We start from the raw sequence: 19,346 nt of genomic DNA, 5'->3' as shown, positions 1-19,346 counted from the left end.
AATCAATCAATCGATCGATCGATCGATCGATCAATCAATCAATCAATCAATCAATCAATCAATCAGTCAATCAATCAATAAATCGATCAATCAACCAATCAATCAATGAATCAATCAATCAATCAATCAGTCAAATACTTCATTAATCCCAAAGGGAAATTACATAGCGATGGGTCAGACTTTTTTATATGAGGTTATGCATAAAGATAATGAGCAATTAATATCTTAACTGCTGGAGATAGGTCTTTGAACAATCTCAGTTTGGAGAAATAGACTTTAATTCTGACCAGATTGATGAGTGGGACTCAAGACTAAAGTGTATTGCTGCCATCTTAAAATAACATTTCTAAAAATTTTCATGTAAATGCTATGTTCTAAACCTGTATGACATTGTCAACTTCACATTTTACTTTTTTTTTCTGTTACTTGCAAGTGTGACAGCAAGCGCTACAAGGCAAGTGCTACAAGGCTAGCTGTAGCACTTCCAGTTCAACCTGAGGCACTTCCTGCAGGAATGTCATAATATTTCTGCCAAAAAAATCAAGCCAGCACATTTAGTTTTACACTAGCCATTAGCTCATCAATCAGGTCATCATTAAACTCTGACTCTCCAAACTGGGGTAATTAATAAGATGGGGGTTTTTACACCCATGTGACCTTTTACATATTGTAGAAGTGACCAAGGCCTGTTTAGATGCATTGCTTGCCAGAGAATAACTTAACTTTTAAACTTCTGCCTCATAAAAGAAAGAAAAGGAGCTTGTGTCACTCCTGAAAAATTCGACCCACCCTTGAGTCCTAAAACTGACTGTAACTTGATTCTGCAAGTGGACCCTTAATCATAACACACAGAGAACACACTACAGGGAAGCAAGAGGTGAACAGACAGAGAGCAAGAGGGAGAACTGTGTATTTTGGCAATGGAGTTTGGTATAGCAGGATTAGTTATTAGTGTCTCTGAATTACACTCTAAATATTTAGAGTGACAGATTTGATTTTACTCCAAATTGTTGGCTAATTTTGAACATGCGAGCATCTCATTGTACCTTATCCTTCAAAGGTTGAGTCACAAATTTAGCTGGTCATAAAGGGAGGCTAAACTCTTTTTGTTTGTATGAACGGATATTAATTTGCAAATATTTACTGTCAGTCATCTCTCAAATCAGACCAGCTTCAGTAAGTCCGCTTTCTTATATCGGTCTTTTATTATTACACCCTGATAAAGAAAAGATACTGCAATAGTAGATGGTGAAGTTCATTTTTACTGGTTTATAACTAATAACTGTCAAAAAATGCCTTTTGTCTTGACTTTAGAAACAAAACTAGGGAAAGAAAGGCCACCATGAATACAGTGGAATTTGGTTCAAACTACTAGTAGCGTTTGGAAAATCAGTTGGAGAACAAGTTACAGTGGATATTTCAAACACAAATGACAAATGGTTATGTAGTCCAAAAGACACCTATCATTCTCAACATTTTATGGTGATATGTTTATGTCTCCTTTTGTTTGGTCAACAGTCAAACTTACCTTCAGTTTAACCCTTAAAATTATAGTTCAGGTGTTTTATTATCTTATCTCTGTTCAAAGAGATCAGAGTTTAATTCTGACCATATAACTGAGCTAACTGCTAGTCAAAGTGGGGCTAAGCCCAAAGAGTATTACTGTTAATTTAGAACAACTTTAAACTTAGAAAACCTTTCATAGGGGTTCATGCAAATGTAATTTTATAATTTTTCACACAGTCATCTATTTTGCATTACACAATTATTTATAGTTACATGGTTGTTGCTTGTTGAAGCACTTTAGGAGCAGCCTGAGACACCTCTGGCAGAATATTATAGATTTCCATCAGAATAAATGTGTAATGTAAAACTGAAGGTAATGTAATTGTTTATAAAACAGTGTTTGCATGAACCACAATTAGATTTCTGAAACCAGTTTGGAGGCTAAAGTTGTCCAACTGAGCAACTTTAGCCTTACATGCAACAGACATTTGAATGAATTACTACTATAAAGCAAAATTACTAAAATAGGAAACTTTGAGCAATAGGTAAACAACACAATAATAAACTTGTTTAAAAAGAACTTCAGAGATAATAAGGTTTTATCCTTGGTCAGGAAGTCACATAATTATTATATTCAAACCAAAAAAACTTAATCTTTTTGTAAATGGCAACAGTAATGTTTCTATAATATTTAAGACCTTGTTTGATCATTTCATTATTTCTGTTGACAGACACCACAATAATTTTTTTGTTTGATTTAGTGAAGTTATTTATTGGACATATTTTTTGACAGATTCATTAGAAAACACTATACTGTGTACTTCGACTAAGGGCATGTACACAGTTTACTCCTCTTTACATGAAAACCTTTGACTGCCTTGGGAGATCGTTCCTGGTCTTGAATGGAATTCTTCTGAATTTTGAAAACTCTCCCAGTCCTTCCAAAAAGCCAAAAATTCCCAAAAATTTTCTCAGAAAACTGCTGATTTTGGACTCTTCAAACATCCCTTCAGCCTTGTTTCAAATGCCAGGAAAATGCATTTCTGATGTTCTAAATTTTAAATTATCCTGGGGGAGAGCCCCCAGACCCCCTTGGTTAATCAGCTCATGCCTTCAGCACTTTGAACTGGGCTGTGCCCAGTAGAAGCTCAGCCCTCTCTTTTTTTCCGAAATACCCTTTAACTCCTGAAACTTTTGAACCCTCTGCAAGACAAGGTTACATAGCTCAACATGCAAATCACAGTATATATTTTTTAAAGCTCTGGTGGACATGAAAATCATAAATCTGATAATTTAATGTGAATAATTTCTAAAATTAAGAATGTATGCAACATACAGTATACTAATCAGATCATCACATCTAAACAGAAAATCTTCTAATGTTAAGCTCAAATGGCACATTAACACTTAATCCAACCAAAAACCTAATGTTTAAACCTAAGACTGATCCCTAAGCTACTGTAGAACCCTCTAAGCTAGAACTTTTTAAGATTTTGAAGGATTTTTACTAATTTTTCTCTGCTTGGAAGTTGTCTGGGCATAACAAGGACAAAATCCCGAGAAACACACACTTAATGCGGGCAAACACACATGGAAAATGACAAAATTAGAACTTTTGAACTGTATTCACCACATACATAAATACACTCTTCCAATCATCTAAGTTAAGTTAAAGTAGTGTAAATCAGACCACACACACTTGCACACACACACAAACCACTGCATGTAAGAGATGAGTCAGAGCCCATCTGTGAACCCAAACAATAACAAGTGGATTGGTCACATAAACACAAGACAACAGAAAAAGTTTTACATCTATGAACACTGTTACACAAACTATTTCTATCAGTCGAGAACCCAATATATGTGCATACATCCAACTACAAACACGCAGAAGAGTGGATCAGTCTGACCATGTTCTCCTGTTTGTTGTTATGTGCAGCAACTTCAAAATCAGGCAGTCACAAGATCCAGAAAGCTATAAAATGTAGACAATAATCCAGTTTTACATCTTTAACAAGATGCAGCAAAGTTTCATGATAACCAATCTCCTCACATTACAACTAAAAAAGTGATTTGTGCAGTGATTTTTTATTAAAACACATTAGAATTATTAAATAAAGAACCTACCATTCCTTGAAAGAATGCCCATGGCCCACTGCCTTACATCTTGGAGTTTTAAACTTAGATCATTTCAGGTTGAGAAATGATGGAGTTAGAGCAGTTTTGGTCAAATCTTAAAGATAAGGTTATCTGCAATGTCATGCAATATTGTGAAATGTTGTGTGATTTGTTAGATCTCAAGAGTACTCAAAAAATATTCACTTGCAGTTGTATATCCTATGATCCATCCAGTGGTACATGAGATTTTTTGCTAACAGACAAACAGAGTGAACTTTAAGAGTAATAACAAAGTTAAAAAAAAAATGTTGTCCAATGTGTGGTGCTTGAAGTATGTGTTTAGGATGACTTTTGGCTACTACCACACCAAATCTGTAGAATTGACTGAGCAATAGCAATTTTATGTGTATAAAATGGCTGTGGCAGCCATCTTGAATTAGGGTGACTACAAAAGAGTTGCACATGTACATCCACTGATTGATTGTGGAAAGGTTCATTAAAAGCCATTGACTGATTCATAAGACATTTTCCTAACAATACACACAAATGAACACAAACAATAACACAGGCAAAAATATTACTGCCTGCCTTTTGTCTTTCAGTAGCAGGTAATGATAATGATGAAATTAATGTGACTGACAAAATTTAGGTCACCATTTGCTGTAGGGTGTGTGGTAGTTAATAATAGGAACAAGGCTCATGTTTAATGCACCCTTCCAAGTTTGTCCAGTTAAAGTAAACGAAAAGCACCTCAGTTCTAAAAGGCACACTAATTATGAAAACTCCAATGTTACAAGGGCTGTAATGTCAAGCGTTAACACTGTTTTTCCGACAAATATACAGGCCTTTTAATTAACCTAAAATTCTCATGCATGGCTGATTATTTAAAAGAAAAAGGCAAAATTGGGCCAAGAGTAATCAGCCAACTAATCAATTAGTTCATCTCCATCCAAAACACCTGCCTTTCTTTAGTTTTCAAAAAATTTAACTGCACATCAAGGTGGTAATGCAAGTAAAAAGCTGAAAAATTTTACAAAACAGTAAAACTTTGCTGTTTTTATGACTATCATAAAATACTTGAAATGAATAAGAAACTAGCACTTTATGTATTTATTTTGAGTTATCTTCAAAAAATGGAAAGTTTCATCATATACTGATTTGCAAATAAGCTGTAGAGGTGACCGTGTTGCTCTTAAATTGATCAAATTAAACATTTACCAGCTGATATAAACTCTCTGTATTTGAATTTTATGTGTCATGACATTATATAACGGAGTCCTAACATAACTTGTGATCTATTAAAATAATTAAAAAATAATTAATTTTTCATAAATCAGGTTTTAAATTTTTTAGAGAAGCTTCCAGATATAAAAATGAATTATTTTCGCACAACAAAAGCAAGGCATTAAATAACTTCAAATGTAAGCTAAGTTTTCAATATTTTTCATTTACTGTTTTGAGGTTGCTCCTGCACACCACAAAGTTTTAGCACAAGATGTGCAGGATAAGAAACTCTAATTTCTTGGCTTGAGGAAACTTTGTTGATAAAATGTGTGGGATAGTTCAATTAACTGTGATTTAAAATGTCAAGAAAAAGAGAAAAAAAAACTTCCAACTTCTTTATTTATTTTTTATTATTAGTGTGTCTTTAACAAAATGTGACTCAGCTAGGTTGGACTCAGTAAACTGTTTGTACATGCATCTACAAAGTGCCAACTATCTCTCAAAGTGTTTTAAAATGAATATCTGTTTTGTATAATGGTGCGCCATCCAGAAACAGAGGGCAAACACCTATCGCTTCTGTGTTTTATACGTGCCTGTTTGTTTTTGTGCTCTGGAGAAATCCTCTCTGTACAGTGTTAACTGTTCCACATATCTTTTGTCTTTAGTAGCCTGGCATTACATGTAAACTGCCGAAAGTGGAAGAAGAGCCTGTTTCCAGATTAAAAATAGTCAGCCTTCACATGAGAACTGGGGAAATCCCCCAGTTGAAATGTGTATACATAGCCCTGTGTTTTTTATTAAGTCTCCCTGTCTGCTATCATCTCTGAGCCAAGTCTTATCCAACTTCTCACCACCTCACACACATTAAGAAATAAAGACTGAAATCAAGTCTTTAAATGACTTTTTTTCACTCATTTTATCCCGATTTCATAAAGCTGTAGCTCTGTTTAACTGTATTTTAACAGCTACATACTGTTTGAGTCAGTTTTTTCACTTGACCATAAAAAGATTATATTTTTAGATTAACACGTTCTTATAAAATGGCTATAACTAAGTCAATTTAGCAGATATTGAGCTAAAACTTGGTGTAGTCTGAGCTGACAGATATCCCCAGCAAATACTCTGAGCACTAACTGATTGCAAGAGATCCTTGTTTAAAACTTTGCCATTAGCTGTTGGAGTTAACTGTGTCTGTCTGTTAATAAAGTGTGTCATAAACTATTGGATGAATTTTAATTAAACTGTCAGAAAGTAATCATTAGACATACATCTACAGCTAATTTAACTGTCAAAGTCAACCCAATTCAAGATGGCCAACACAGCCAGCTGACATTAGAAAGTTCAAAATCAGATCACATTAAACCCACATTTTCCTCACTCCTTTCTTTTTTTCTTTAAAACTCACAACACTCCTCATGTAGTTAGTCTCTAGTGGAGTTGTGACTGTTGGGGACAGTTGGAGACACAAAATTGTGAGAAAATATGTGATTTTTCAGTTGGAATCACACAGAACAAAACATTTTCTATGAGCACTTGGCAAATTGGCCTAATATATGTACATACACACACATATATAATTAGATATATAGGTATCTTTATAAATGCATTATGTGTTTGACAACAACAATCAGTACATCGATCAAAACAGGATTGTACATCAGTTCCTTTAAACCCTACAGAGTTTTTTACCACGTCTCCACGTCTCATTACCAGTATCAGGAAACAGTTAGATCTGACAGATTGCTTTTTCTTGGAAACAGAAAGAGAAAGAAGACTAGCATTCAATCTGGGAGCTTTCCTCACTGCCACATTATGAATCAACTTGACTGATAACGCTTATCTGTCAGATTTTGACTCCATGTGTTGAGAATCAACAAAACAGTCAATGACACAAAAAAAAGAAATCCAGTTTGTCTTTCCCCTGTTGTGACTCAGTGAACAACACATAGTTTCTAAAGTTACCAACTTTGCAGCTTTCTCTTTAAGAAGATAAAGCAAAGATCGAGTCAGAACTGTTCAGTTGTGTTAAGCTGTGAAAGAATGACTGCAAACCTCCCTTCAAGTTGTGAAATATCACATCTTTCTTAAACCTTATTTAGACAATATCTCACAGCTGAGAGCTACAGACAAACTGCAGACATATTACCTACATATTATCATTTCAGAAAATAAAAATGTCATTAATCAAAGCCCGGGAGTCTGGCCCACCTCCATTACTGACCTGCATATTTCACCTCTGCACGCCACATCTGTATCCCACTAAAAAAAAGCTGCAACCTCTACTTGCCCAAATGGCTTCAATATGTGCTCTTTTAAAACACGTGGTTGAGCTGATTTTGTTCAATAAACACAGACAAAAAGAGTGGCAAGCAGTAGCCTCTTCGTATCAAAATAGCTCTAGGATTCTGGATTGTTGTTTGACAAGCCCAGTCAGGCTTGAGGAGTCAAACTGCAGGGGTGAACTAAAACAAAATTCTTATTATGTTGCCCTAAAAGGTTTTACTTACTCCTCTAAACCACATAAGTCAAACACAAGGCCTGCAGGTCATATATGGACCTTGTTGCAACTTCACCCAGTCTGTGAGATAATATTTTAAAGGTATCAGAACCAATTGGTGATAGATTTGAGTCTCTATTGTTTCTCATTTAGCTTAAAACTAAGCATATTTAGCACAAACTTTGCATTAATTAGCTAATGTTGAAGCAAAGAAAATGAATTTGGAATTTATTAGTTATGTCTCTTTTCGAAATTGAAAAATCAAGACTGAACATCCAAATAGGATCAGTCAAACTCTAACTGATGAACATGACTTGAGCTAATGTACATCAGAACAACACAGTCTGCTTAAATTTATATTTTAGTTTTTTTCTGTATTCTCCTCCTTTTTAAGTATACAACATTATTAGCTGTATGTTTGGATTTTTATTAGGAGATTTTTTTGATGGAAATTATGCGATCAAATGTATTGCTATAAAATACTAAATGAAAAATTGAATCTATAGAACAAAGTATAAGAAATGAATGTCACAAATGTGTCTTTTTTAATTTGATCTATGTTTTTCTTTATTCAGTGAGATTCTATAGAGACTAACCAGTGCTTTAGATCACATCCATACACCAATGGGGCACACATCGGAGGAAATGAGGGGCTCAGTGTCTTGCCCAGGGACACTTCGACATGTGACTGCTGCCAGGAATCGAACCTCCAACTCTCTCACAGGAGGACGACTGCTCTAACCACTGAGACACAGCCACCCCAAAATAATTTCTAGTTCACATTTTAAGATGAATAATTATTACATCTGAAAACTAAGGCTAATTTATATCTTTTGGAACATTGACTGAAGTTTGGACTGAGTTTGACACCCTGTTCTAAACACAGCGCATTTCTCCAGACTGCTCACGGGCAAACTCCACTTAGTTTAGCATATTTGTAATGCATTCACTCAGCCTAATCTTGTCTTTCCATTTGTTCCAGTTTGGGAAGAGAAAAGTCCCGGAAATCAGAATGCTGTTTCTTTTCACAGTGAATGAAGAGCAGCTCCTTACCTGGGATATGGACATGTTCAGGTAGACAAAGAGCCCGGTGGTGGAGGCTATCTGCAGCACCACCACCACAATAACCACCATGGCCAGCCACATCTTGGACGGCGTTTCCTTGCGCCCCGAACCGCTCGGACCCCCGGTCGGGACCATCATGTAGGTGGTGGACTCGCTGCTGACAGATCTGAAATAATCCTGGTGCTGCTGCTGCGGCTGGTGGTGGTGCTGCTGTGCGCTCGGAGTGGCCATGGCACTGATTCCCGACGCATGAGGAGAGCATGAAACCCAAAGAGAGAAAAAACAACAACAGCCTCCACTCGTCTGCACGAAGAAAATGGTGAGTAATGTTAGATTTCCATGTGGACACCGTCAGCCAATTCGAAGAGAAGGGAAGGAGAGTTAAAGTTCGAATGGTGGATCCATGATGTCTGCACAGCTGCTAGTTGAAGTTGGATCGGACGAGGCAGCTGGGCTAAAAACCCGACAGAGTTTCAGCTCAGAGGGGAAGGCTTAACCTCTTCATCACCCTGGAGTTGTGCAGGAATGTGCCCGTACACACACACGCGCGCGCACACACTGCTTTTTGTTTCTTTCACAAGGCACGGGACACTAATGCCACACACTGCCAGGACAGATAAACAACAGGAAAACTGTCAACATATGGATTTTATTAAAGACTGGAGCACTGTTCTTTTTTTCTGAAAAGAAATCGAGGAAATGGCGTATAAATAGAGTCAATACCTCACTAAAAGCTTAGGAAATCCATATTTTTTGGTAATAGAAAAGGTTAAAGGTCAGACCTTTTCTTTTCTTTTGATGGGTGTTATATTCGTCTGATACTACTCCAGTTAGTCTGTGCCATGATTTTCTGATAGTTCATTTTTAAATTTTGTATTTTATGCATTTATCTAAAGCTGGTATAAAGTTGCTTTCCTGTCTTTTGTGTGTAGATGTGTGTGCACATTATTTCAGATGATTAATGCCAGTAAGGACAGGGCAAAGGGCGCTGTCTCCTTGTCTGACTGTTTCTGAGAAGGTTTAGGTATGAAAAAAATAAGGTGGAAAAAAACAGATACAAATGGATCAATTTTATTCTTAAAAAATAACCAATTTTTATTTAATAATGACAATTTTTCTGCAGTAAAATATCAACACTATGTTTTAGGGAAACACAAATGAAAACATGCAATGTATTTTTTCCTTTGATTTGTATTCTAGGTAAGTAAGGCGCCTGCCATGGGCCAATGGTAAAAATAAAATATGAGATCAAATATATTCATTCAGGTTATTACACTCTGTGCACAGATTTACAATCTTTCCCCTCAATTTATCAAGTTGCTGTAGCGATTTACAATTTGAAATGTGGGTGCACGCTCAGTGTAAAGAAAGCACTCTACTGAATCCATTAAAAATCCCACGGAAGCTTGAGTCACATCATTGACCTAGTATAAGATGGCTGTAGTTTGTGTAGGCAAACAAATATGGTGGAATCAGACAAATGTATAATCTCAAAAAACATGTTTAAGTGAAAATTTATGAGTCAATCTGCTGCTAAACATGAAAGAAAATAGAAAGAGCAAGTAAGACATTTCAAAACTTCTTCTAGACCAGTAAGTCAACTGTTTCAATGTTTTTTCAACTAGATCCCAAGTGACTTCTTCGTCACCACTGTTGACCTATTTTGAATCACTTTGGTTCTTTTCATAGGTAAACAAATGCATGCGGTACTTGGCAGCCATTCACAAATTTAGTTTACAAGTTTTCATTTAAGGACATATTATAGTTGTGAATACTGGTCAAAAAGATTTCAAAAAGTAAAAAACTAAATCTGCATAATATTTTTTTCATATTGATGGTGACCGCTGTAGCTTGGTGGTCGATGCTGCGGTCTTGTAATTCTGAAGCTGTGGGATCAAGCCAAGGTTGTGTCAGGAAGGGCATTTGTCCTAAAACAATTGCCAAATCTTTTGTGCAAGTTCACTCGCTGTGGCAACCCCCTGCATAAGGGAGCAGCCAAAAGAAAAGCATTTTTTCATATTGATGGTTGATGTGTTCTAGAATTTGTGACTGACTGCAAACAACTAAATGTGTTTGTTTACAGCTGAAATGACTGAAAACAGGTCAAAGGTTAAATTTACCAGTCATACTTGTTTAAATTGTTAAATTATCCTTTACAATTTAAATATGCAATGTTTGTGCTTCCTATTATTATTTTTTAAAGCTCTTCTGTTATTTGTCTTTCATATTTTTTCACTTTTTCTCTTTTCTGTCATCTCACTCACTCCCCCCCTCTCACTGGAAGCTGACTTCATCACAACATAAGATGCATTTTTCCACATGTGCACCTCCTTTGACAACACAACTGTCCACTGAGCCCTTCAGCTCATCAATGTTTCTGCCTGTAAGTTTCTGATTGTGTGAGTAAATGTTTTGTGGTAAGAAAACATTATTATGTTAGTAGTGAGATAGAAAAAGTTTGGAATTAGCTTCCCACGATGTATCAGAGCTATGGGAGTATTATGTTCTGTAGCCAAGTAAATGTGTAAGTATTGCATTTTTGGCATGCTCAAATAAACTCTTAACTTTTTTGTTTTGGGCCATTAACTTCTCAATCAGAATGTTTTAGACATTTAGAGTATAGACTGCAGTGATTTCACTAAGGTTAAATAAACTGGGAAGAGCTTGTGAATTTACTCATTTAAAAAAAAGTTTGAAAATTTCACACCAAAAATGTTTACTTTATGTCTTTGGAAACCCCGATCCCCCACCCACTCTGCTGTCAGTTGGTTGGAAGGATGGTTTCTGTAACTGAAACTAACAATCATCCAACATCATGCCATGATTAATTGGAAAGACATTTTTTTAATTATTTCTCTTCACTCTATGACTTGATCAGCTGTCACAGCTCCTAGGCTCAAGATTTGTTGATTGCTATTCTCTGGCATCTTCACTTCCTGTTTTATTTTGTAGGGACACTTCTTTGTTAGCCCTTTTTTGTAATTAGGCTTTATTTAGTTCACCTCAGAAGTCTAAACTGGGATCTGAGAATAATGTCACACCCAACTTAAACCAGTAGGATTGGCTAACTGTTGTGCTAACCAAGCTATGTGCTAACAAGCTATCAGCTTATTTTGTTGTTAGCAAAACAAGCTGATAATGTATTTCTCTGCATTTTATGCATTCAAACAGTATCATGTATAGAGATAATGCAGTTTTATGTGTGCAACTGCTTTCTTGAGAAATAAATGTACAGAAGTGGAAAAACTGTTTAAAAACACTAATGAGACCTCCAAGTTTTTTTTGTTTTTACCGTTTTGAGTTTTTTGTTTTGAAAGGCACCATTCTTCCACCAAGCCAGAATAAATTTTAAACATTTCCAATATTTATTAGAACAGATCACTTAAAACCAGCCATGGTGCTTAGTGTACTCCCAGATTCAGTAGTTTCTTTTCTTTAGACACCACGAACAGATTTGTATGATTTCGTGGCCATATATCCTTCAGGATCTAAAATAAGTCTGAACATGTTTTTGTTTAAACCTTTTGCTTGATTGGCTCTCATCCCACCCAGGTTTTGCTGTCTGCAGTAACACACTCCTATTTGTAGAAAACACATGCAGCTTTGTCTCAAACTCAATCCATCTGTGTTCAAGCATAAACGCACTTTGAATTATTTGCACATCTGCACCTGTGTTTATGTGTTCAAGCACACATGGAATCATAAAAGGGGCAAACAAAAGTCTGTGTTTTTGGCTCAAATATCCAAATGTTAAACCTATTTTTGTGTTATTGAATGTTCTTGAAAGAAATGACAGATAGGTTTATAATAAGTTTTACTGAGAAACTTTCAAGCTTTCACAGAGTGACTTTAGCATTCTCTAAATATTTACTGTTTAGTTGATATTTTATTAAAAACTTCAGGCATAGAGGATAATGTTTGATTAATTTTGGCTTTCACTTTTCCTCCAGAATTGACCACAACAAGTAAGTCTAGACCATATATGCATTCCTGAGCTACAACACAGTTATCCAACATCCCAATAATCAGCTCAATCAAAGGGAGAAATTAATCATGCTGGATCAATAAATATGTTGAGACTGACCACACAAACCGGCTCTGAGGAAGCAGTTTGATTCTAATTTCACTCAAGTGGTGTGATGCAAAATTATTTATCTGCAGTGCAGCTTTTTCCTATTTTGGAATTTAATTTTGCATGAAAGACAGCAGAAAACTGTTCAGTAAATGTGGTAATAACCATTTATTTAATAAAGAACCTATAAATATAAAAAAAATCTATTTCAAAAATGACAAAACCTTTTGTCTTTCTGAACAGGAAACTGAAATAAAATCAGTCTTTTGTTTTGTATCCCATCTGGTAACCCTGCTGTATTTATACAGAATTAAAACATTGTAAGACCATTTTTCCTCTGCTGCCATCTAAAGGAAATGTTATGATATTAATTTTTAATCCAAGTATAGAAACAAAAACCCACATATATTCATTTACTTTGAACTGGAACTGTTAAATGAACACTGTTTTCAAGGCACAAATATGCTACCAATTCTTTGTCTTCTTTTTCTATCAAAGGACAGTCTTGACAACAAAATTTCTGATATTCTACAGTTCACCTGTTTATCTTGATGAGTTTATTTAAGAAATAAGTTTATTAAAAGTAAATAAAGAACACTAGTATACAAACAAAATGGCTAAAAGCACCCGTTGTAGAATACACACACACACACACACACACACACATATATATATATATATATATATATATATATATATATATATATATATATATATATATATATATATATACATGATACCAGACAGTCAATCATAGGAGATGATGCCAAACATGCTGTGTGGAAAGCCTATAGAACACAGAGATATATACTTTATATCCTATCTGTGCAGATAGCACTTTTGAATAACCTTAGTTTCAAAAAAGAGTTTAATTCTGACCCAACTGACAAGCTAACAACGAGCAAGTGAGGCAAAGACTTAGGTGGATTGCTGTTGTCTTAAAACTCTAAAAACAGTTGTATATATTGCATTACATGGTTTTTAAAATACAATTCTGTAGTCTTTTTTTTTTGCAAACAAAAATAATGGTGGCAGCAGCTAGCTGTAGTACTTCTGGTAGGAAGGGTAATATAATTGACAAAATAAATTACGACAGTGCAACAGTTTTTAAAATAGCATTCTTACAAAGCACATAATCTTTTTGAGACTGGAGTTGTTTTAGCAATTTGGTTTTGGTATTGGCCCCTCTCTGACTAATTGTTAGCTTATCAATCACATCATAATTAAAGTCTATTTTTCTGAACTAAGGTCATTCAAAGAGCTATCTACACATATAATATCTTATTTGTTTGTAACTTTTCTACAGAACCCTCTTTCAAAAATCTGATCTGTCCATTTATAATTCTAGAGAGAAGTTTTAGCTTTATCCAGGGAGGAGGTGATGATGGTTTCAGCCAGCTGGTTGGTAAGGAGTTTAAGATTGCTTTCATCTGTTATCTGTCTCCTTTTATTCAAATTAAACACCCAGTTTATAATATCACATGACAAATCTTCTGCAAAAGCCTCTGCACTTGCTCCCTGCAGGGCACCTGCTTCCAAACTGTCTCTTGCCAGCTCATGTGGCGAGAGCGAATGCATTAGATGCTCCATCAGTTCTGCCTGAGGGTCACTATTCGACTTGTCCTCTTTGTCCTTTGGGGTTGGAGGAGGAGGGGAGGGCAGGAAGACCTTTGCTAATCCTCCCTTGAGTTGTCGAGCAAAGCTATGTCTGCTCCTCTCAAGCTCAGGGATGAGAGGTGTGGTTGGAGGGGCATCTGGGTAATCGAGGGATCCCACAACCAAAAGCCCTGAGTGAGACAGGGGTGGATGGTAGGATTGAGCAACTCTGGAAGTATGTATTTCCTTAACTTGATCCATCTCAGTGTCCACCAAGTCTTCATCTTCCCCAGATTTATCCACAAAGGACATATTTTTAGCCTCTTCACAATCATTCTTTACCCCAGAACTTTCTGAACCCCCTATTTGATCCTCAACACTTCCAGGAATACACACTTCTCTCAGAGCATTTTCCATTACTGCTGATGCTAACTCCTCAGCTAACATCTTCAGGTTTTTACTGGAAGAGGTCAGCTTAGGTTCCAACTTTAGGAAGGACTGGATCATGTTCTCTGCCATACTTTGCGCAAATTCTTCAAGAACCTCAGCATTTAGGGCCCCTCTCTCACCAAGGTTTTCAGGCAACCTTGGATCTGAATTTTCAGTCTGCATTGGAAGCTGTGAGGACAAACACAACAAGTTTGGTTAAAATTCAAGGAACATATGAAAATCATAAAAAATGTCTAAATGCTTTGAACTGCTGCCTTGTTGATTTTTTCCATTTTAACTTGCCAACAAGTTGAATTAAGTCCAGATTGGTTACAAATGAGCCCCTTAAATGGTGCTGTTTCTTTTCAGTCTCTGCACTACAAATTTTCCTCCTTTCTGGTCTGTTTCTGTCCAAAAAAAGAAACTAATAGCCACAAACTAAACTTTAAGAAACTTTAAAACAATGCAGGAGTCTCACTAAAGTAAAGAAAGATAAGAGTCACACAAAGAATAAAGAAAGTCCCTTTTTTAGTTGCCTGAGATGGAAAGTATGACAGAGGCCTCAACCACAGCCTGTCAACATATGAGCTGTCAGCCCGTCAGGATGTGGCAGACAGGAAGTTCAGTTTAGAACTAGATTGGTTTAAAGAGCTTTGCTAGCTTTCAAAAACCACAACTTGTCACTCCTCTGACATCTGTAGTTTAATGTAGACAGAAGTTTGCCTGAAAGTCTTCATGTAAAGTTGGAAAAAAAGGAATCAAAGTAAATGTTACCTAAAATGTTTATGACAGACATTTGAATCTATTCCAGTAGTAAGTAAAACTTTAGACAACTACATGAGACTTAAGAAATGGACACATATGAGTGCCAGTTATGTAAAGAGTCATTAGTGTCATTTCCCTGATGTTTTGCTTTGAATTCTTTCAGTACAGTAATTGATTAATACAGAGTTCTATCAGTACTTTAGGTTAAACAGATCCCTGAATGCTTCTTCTGCCATTGTTTTCTTAAAAAGAACAGAAGTGTTGGATTTCACATTTTCTGAAACACTGAGTTTCCATCAATAATCTAAAAACCAAAAACCCCAAAAAATTGAACATCACGATTTGTGGAGGGAAGGACCCAAGAATGCAGACCCATACAAGGAGTTCAAATAAAAAACCTTTTTTTTTAATAATCAAAAAATAAAGGAGCTGATGTGGCAGCAAAAAATACAAAGCAAACAAAATAAAACTCTAGGAACAAGAAAGGAAACCAGACAAGGCATGAAGCCACAATCAAAACCAGTGATTTTCAAACTTTTTATAAAAAAATGCCATCTCATAAAATACTAAACTTTCCATGTACCACTATTGATAGACATAAAAAATAGTAGAATCTTAGAAGCTTATATTCATATTTGACATGAATGAGCAAATTAGCCTAATCCCTAACTTTGGTTGAAGGCGGCAGGTTAAAATGTGATGGTTTCAAGGATTCATTGCTGAGAACAGCACCGCATACATTTCAGTCTTGGCTCTTCATCTGTCTCACACCAACTGAATACAAGTTTGAGGGAACTTGAATCCATTTTATTCGCTGTTTTGCGCCTTTTGGTGTTACTCAGTCCTAGACCTTCACTGGCTCAGCTTAAATAGCAGCTAGCACACTGGGTAATTGTTGTCCACTCCAGTTTCCACTTTGGTTCTGAAAATATTTTCCATAGCACTTTTGTTTCAAGTAGTTTCCATTTGTAACCAAGATTGTATTTTGCCTGAATCACTTTTTAAACTATCTCTACTTTTTATTACAGTTCAGCATCCATCCATCCATCCATCCATCCATCCATTTTCTTTACCCGCTTCTCCATTCCGGGTCGCGGGCAGTTCAGCTTATGATGGTTGATTAGTTTATGTAAATAGCTGATACCAGGATTTATTCTGACCACCACTAGAGGGATCCTGAGTACCACCTGAGTTGGAATTCCAACTTTGGGTGTGGGGGACATTAAACTTGATTTTTCTGACTTGAAACTTGAAAATTCTGACTTCCAGCTATAAATGGAATGCACTAATAATAATTTGGAGAGATCCTGAAACATCACTCTTTGGTTGGTGGTTTGCCATATTAGATCACTCATTTTGGCCATTTTGGCCATAGGAATCTTAATAACTCAGGAGACAGACGTGGCAATATTTGAAAACAAAGGTAGAGCCAGAGAACAACACTTGAATGTTTTTTGTCAAAAGTACAGTCTATCTTTAAAGACAAATATCTCTGAAAAAAATTAGGGATATATTTAGAAAAACCACTACAGACCCAGTTCCATGGTAACTTGTGGAACAAAAAAGGTGAATGAACTTGAATGGATGCATCACAATAGTGTTCTTCTCCTAGGAACATTGTGTCCTATTTAAAATTGGTGTTTTGGTAAGTTTTATGTTATGTGTTAGTGCAACACTGGTTCATCCCTTGAGTTTGGGAGTATTTTCAAATTTGAATGATTCACAAGTCACGTTAAGTTGCTTGAGCAAACAAATTTAACAAAAAAATGATCTGAAATGGTCAGTACTGGACTGAAAGTTATGGAAAATGTAGCCAAAGTTGAAAGAAAAACTGAAAGACCTTCCAGAAAACCAGAAAACCTCTTGATAAAGACTATTTTGACAGAATATAAGAATGTCAGCTTAGAAGCAAAGTATAAAAGGGCAAGGAATGACTTGAGACTTTTGAACAGTTCTGTACTTTAACAGTATACATAAACTGGAATTAAACTTCACACATAAAAACACTTCCTGATATTTGATTCTTCTGCTACTAATCTATTTAGGTTCACTTAAGCAAAACATGTCTTTAAAAAAACATTTTAGATAAAGAGCTTATATAAATTTAATATAAAACAGTTCACAAAGTAAATCTGCCTTTCCCAATCTCACAGTTCATCTTTTTAGTCTTGTTAAGCCCAGTGTTGCTTTAGGCATTGCCAAAGATACAAAATTATTTTGAACAAATGATCATTTCTACTGAATATTCTTTAAATTTTATATTGGTCTGCTGCTGTAATATCCTGTTAATTAATCTGTGGATCTCAATTTGTGATTAGAATAAACACAAAGGCAACAAACAAAGAGGCTGGGATAAAAAATGGATTACAAACATGAAACAAATTACAGCAAAAACTAAGATTTTATCTTGGCTGGGGCAGTTTGTGAGTGGAGGACGCCTTCTCACTACATTACACAATCCCAAATAAACCACACTGATTCTAAGGCTCACAGTCGACATTTTGCCAAAAGAATCTGCTCCATTATCTTGTACAAAGCTGAGTTAAATGTGTTACACAATTTTGTTAGATATGGATGTCTTACATGACCTCTCATGAAGACTTCTTTCATTTTCTGTGTTTAAGAGATTAAACAAAATTTAAATTACAAAAAGCTATTGCAGGAAGCTGTAATTCATTTTTTGCTCAATAGAAAATGGCGACAAAAGAGATTTATTAAAAGAGCCAAAATAAGAAACTATATAAGGCGCCTTCAACTAAAAATAAACTGACCCTGCGCAAATTATAAAGAATGGCAGCCCAAAAAAGGCATCTTCTGATTTATAACAATAATGGACCAACTGGATGTTACACAAATGTAGCAAAAAAGGTAAAAGCAAATTACAGGAAACACAAGGCTGTGTGAACTGCCTGCATGTCAACCAACTTACCGAAGTGACTGCTGCCGTTTAGCCTCTCCAATGCAAATGAGTTACATGGGAAAGGGTAAGACACAGAGGCTCACAAGTGTTTCTCACTTCCTGTATGTATTTTAGGGTGCATCTGTGTCTGTGGGAGGAGTTTCTATAGAAATCTACATCACTTAAAAAAAGGAGGAAATGAAAAAGCATCATGCGGTATAGAGTGATTCTATCAGCTTGATTATGTTCTCTGGTTGGGAATTAAATGGAACAAAGTTAAAGGCCAAGCATTTCTTTCAGAAATGCATATTTTCTGCATCCTTTAATGTAGTAGTTTTAGACTAAAATGATCTTATGTTGAGAAATAATGTATTTTTTGCCATTTTGGTCAAATCTAGAAAATACGGGTATGTGTGATCTCACAAGCTATTGTTCAATCTGATAGCCTCAAAGTACGTGTTGGGGATGGCTCTCAGCTACTGCCACATCACATTTTAACTCAATATCTGTAAAATCGATTGAGTTATAGCCATTTTTTAGTTTGTATAAAGATGTCTATGACTGTTTATGTCTATGGAAAAAGTCCTTTCCTGTGGGAAGTACTTGTGCTTTTTAACTTTGCTACCACTGCCTTCTAGTGGCAGTGATTGACATCTTCATCATATTTTTCTAGGTTTTCATGTGTCTTTTTTTGTTCCAATTTTAAATATTGTGAAGCTGTAAAGGACAGTATGACTGTTTGTTCATTCCATACCTATTTAAACATTTATACATTCTGGTGGCTTTTGGGCAACTCTCCTCATAATGTTAACTGAATTTAGAGTCTAAACACCACTCATTAGGATTTCTTAGCAGCTTCAACCAGTCAAAGAGTGATTAAACTTTACATAAAGAAAGGCTGCATTCATGTGAAGGCTTTTTGGTTCAAACAACTCAATATTGTGTGAGGAGATGAAGGAAGTGAACTGTGTGAGATGATATTGCAGTGTAGACTTGAAGCAAGTGAACTCCAAGACTTCCAGCTGCTTCAAGATATCCAGTTTAGACAAAGTGAAGGCTAAGTGAAGACATGGAAGAGACCAAAGAGCTTTTGCTGATAAATATGTTTGAATACAAGGCACTGGAATAAAATAAAATTCAATGAGTGTTTGCCAATTTAGTGAGAGGAATTA

General features: G+C 35.7%; 2 protein-coding genes across 2 annotated transcripts in view; both read right to left on the bottom strand.

Annotated features, from left to right (window-relative positions):
• tnfsf10l (TNF superfamily member 10, like) overlaps positions 1–8,922 on the bottom strand; it is a 74,753-nt gene extending 65,831 nt beyond the window's left edge. The window contains exon 1 of the mRNA XM_017439617.3: positions 8,402–8,922. Within this exon, the coding sequence (XP_017295106.1) occupies positions 8,402–8,644 (243 nt within the window). The 5' untranslated portion in view covers positions 8,645–8,922. The remainder of the gene's footprint in view (positions 1–8,401) is intronic.
• Positions 8,923–13,423: 4,501 nt separating this feature from the next.
• Positions 13,424–18,305, bottom strand: si:dkey-171c9.3. Its single transcript, XM_017439619.3, has 2 exons — positions 18,205–18,305; positions 13,424–14,699 (listed from the first exon to the last, which is right to left on the bottom strand). Exon 2 carries the CDS (start codon positions 14,691–14,693, stop codon positions 13,830–13,832), a length of 864 nt encoding a protein of 287 aa, XP_017295108.1. The 5' UTR covers positions 14,694–14,699; positions 18,205–18,305; the 3' UTR covers positions 13,424–13,829.
• Positions 18,306–19,346: the final 1,041 nt, after the last annotated feature.

Source organism: Kryptolebias marmoratus, linkage group LG7 (assembly GCF_001649575.2).
Source record: "Kryptolebias marmoratus isolate JLee-2015 linkage group LG7, ASM164957v2, whole genome shotgun sequence".
Classification (NCBI taxonomy): Eukaryota; Metazoa; Chordata; class Actinopteri; order Cyprinodontiformes; family Rivulidae; genus Kryptolebias; species Kryptolebias marmoratus.
Note: the sequence above shows the minus strand (reverse complement) of the source record. Positions and strands in the feature narration are given on the sequence as shown.

Excerpts from the sequence above, each read along its gene's own strand:
- si:dkey-171c9.3 (XM_017439619.3), bottom strand. The coding sequence starts at position 14,693 with ATGCAGACTGAAAATTCAGATCCAAGGTTGCCTGAAAACCTTGGTGAG.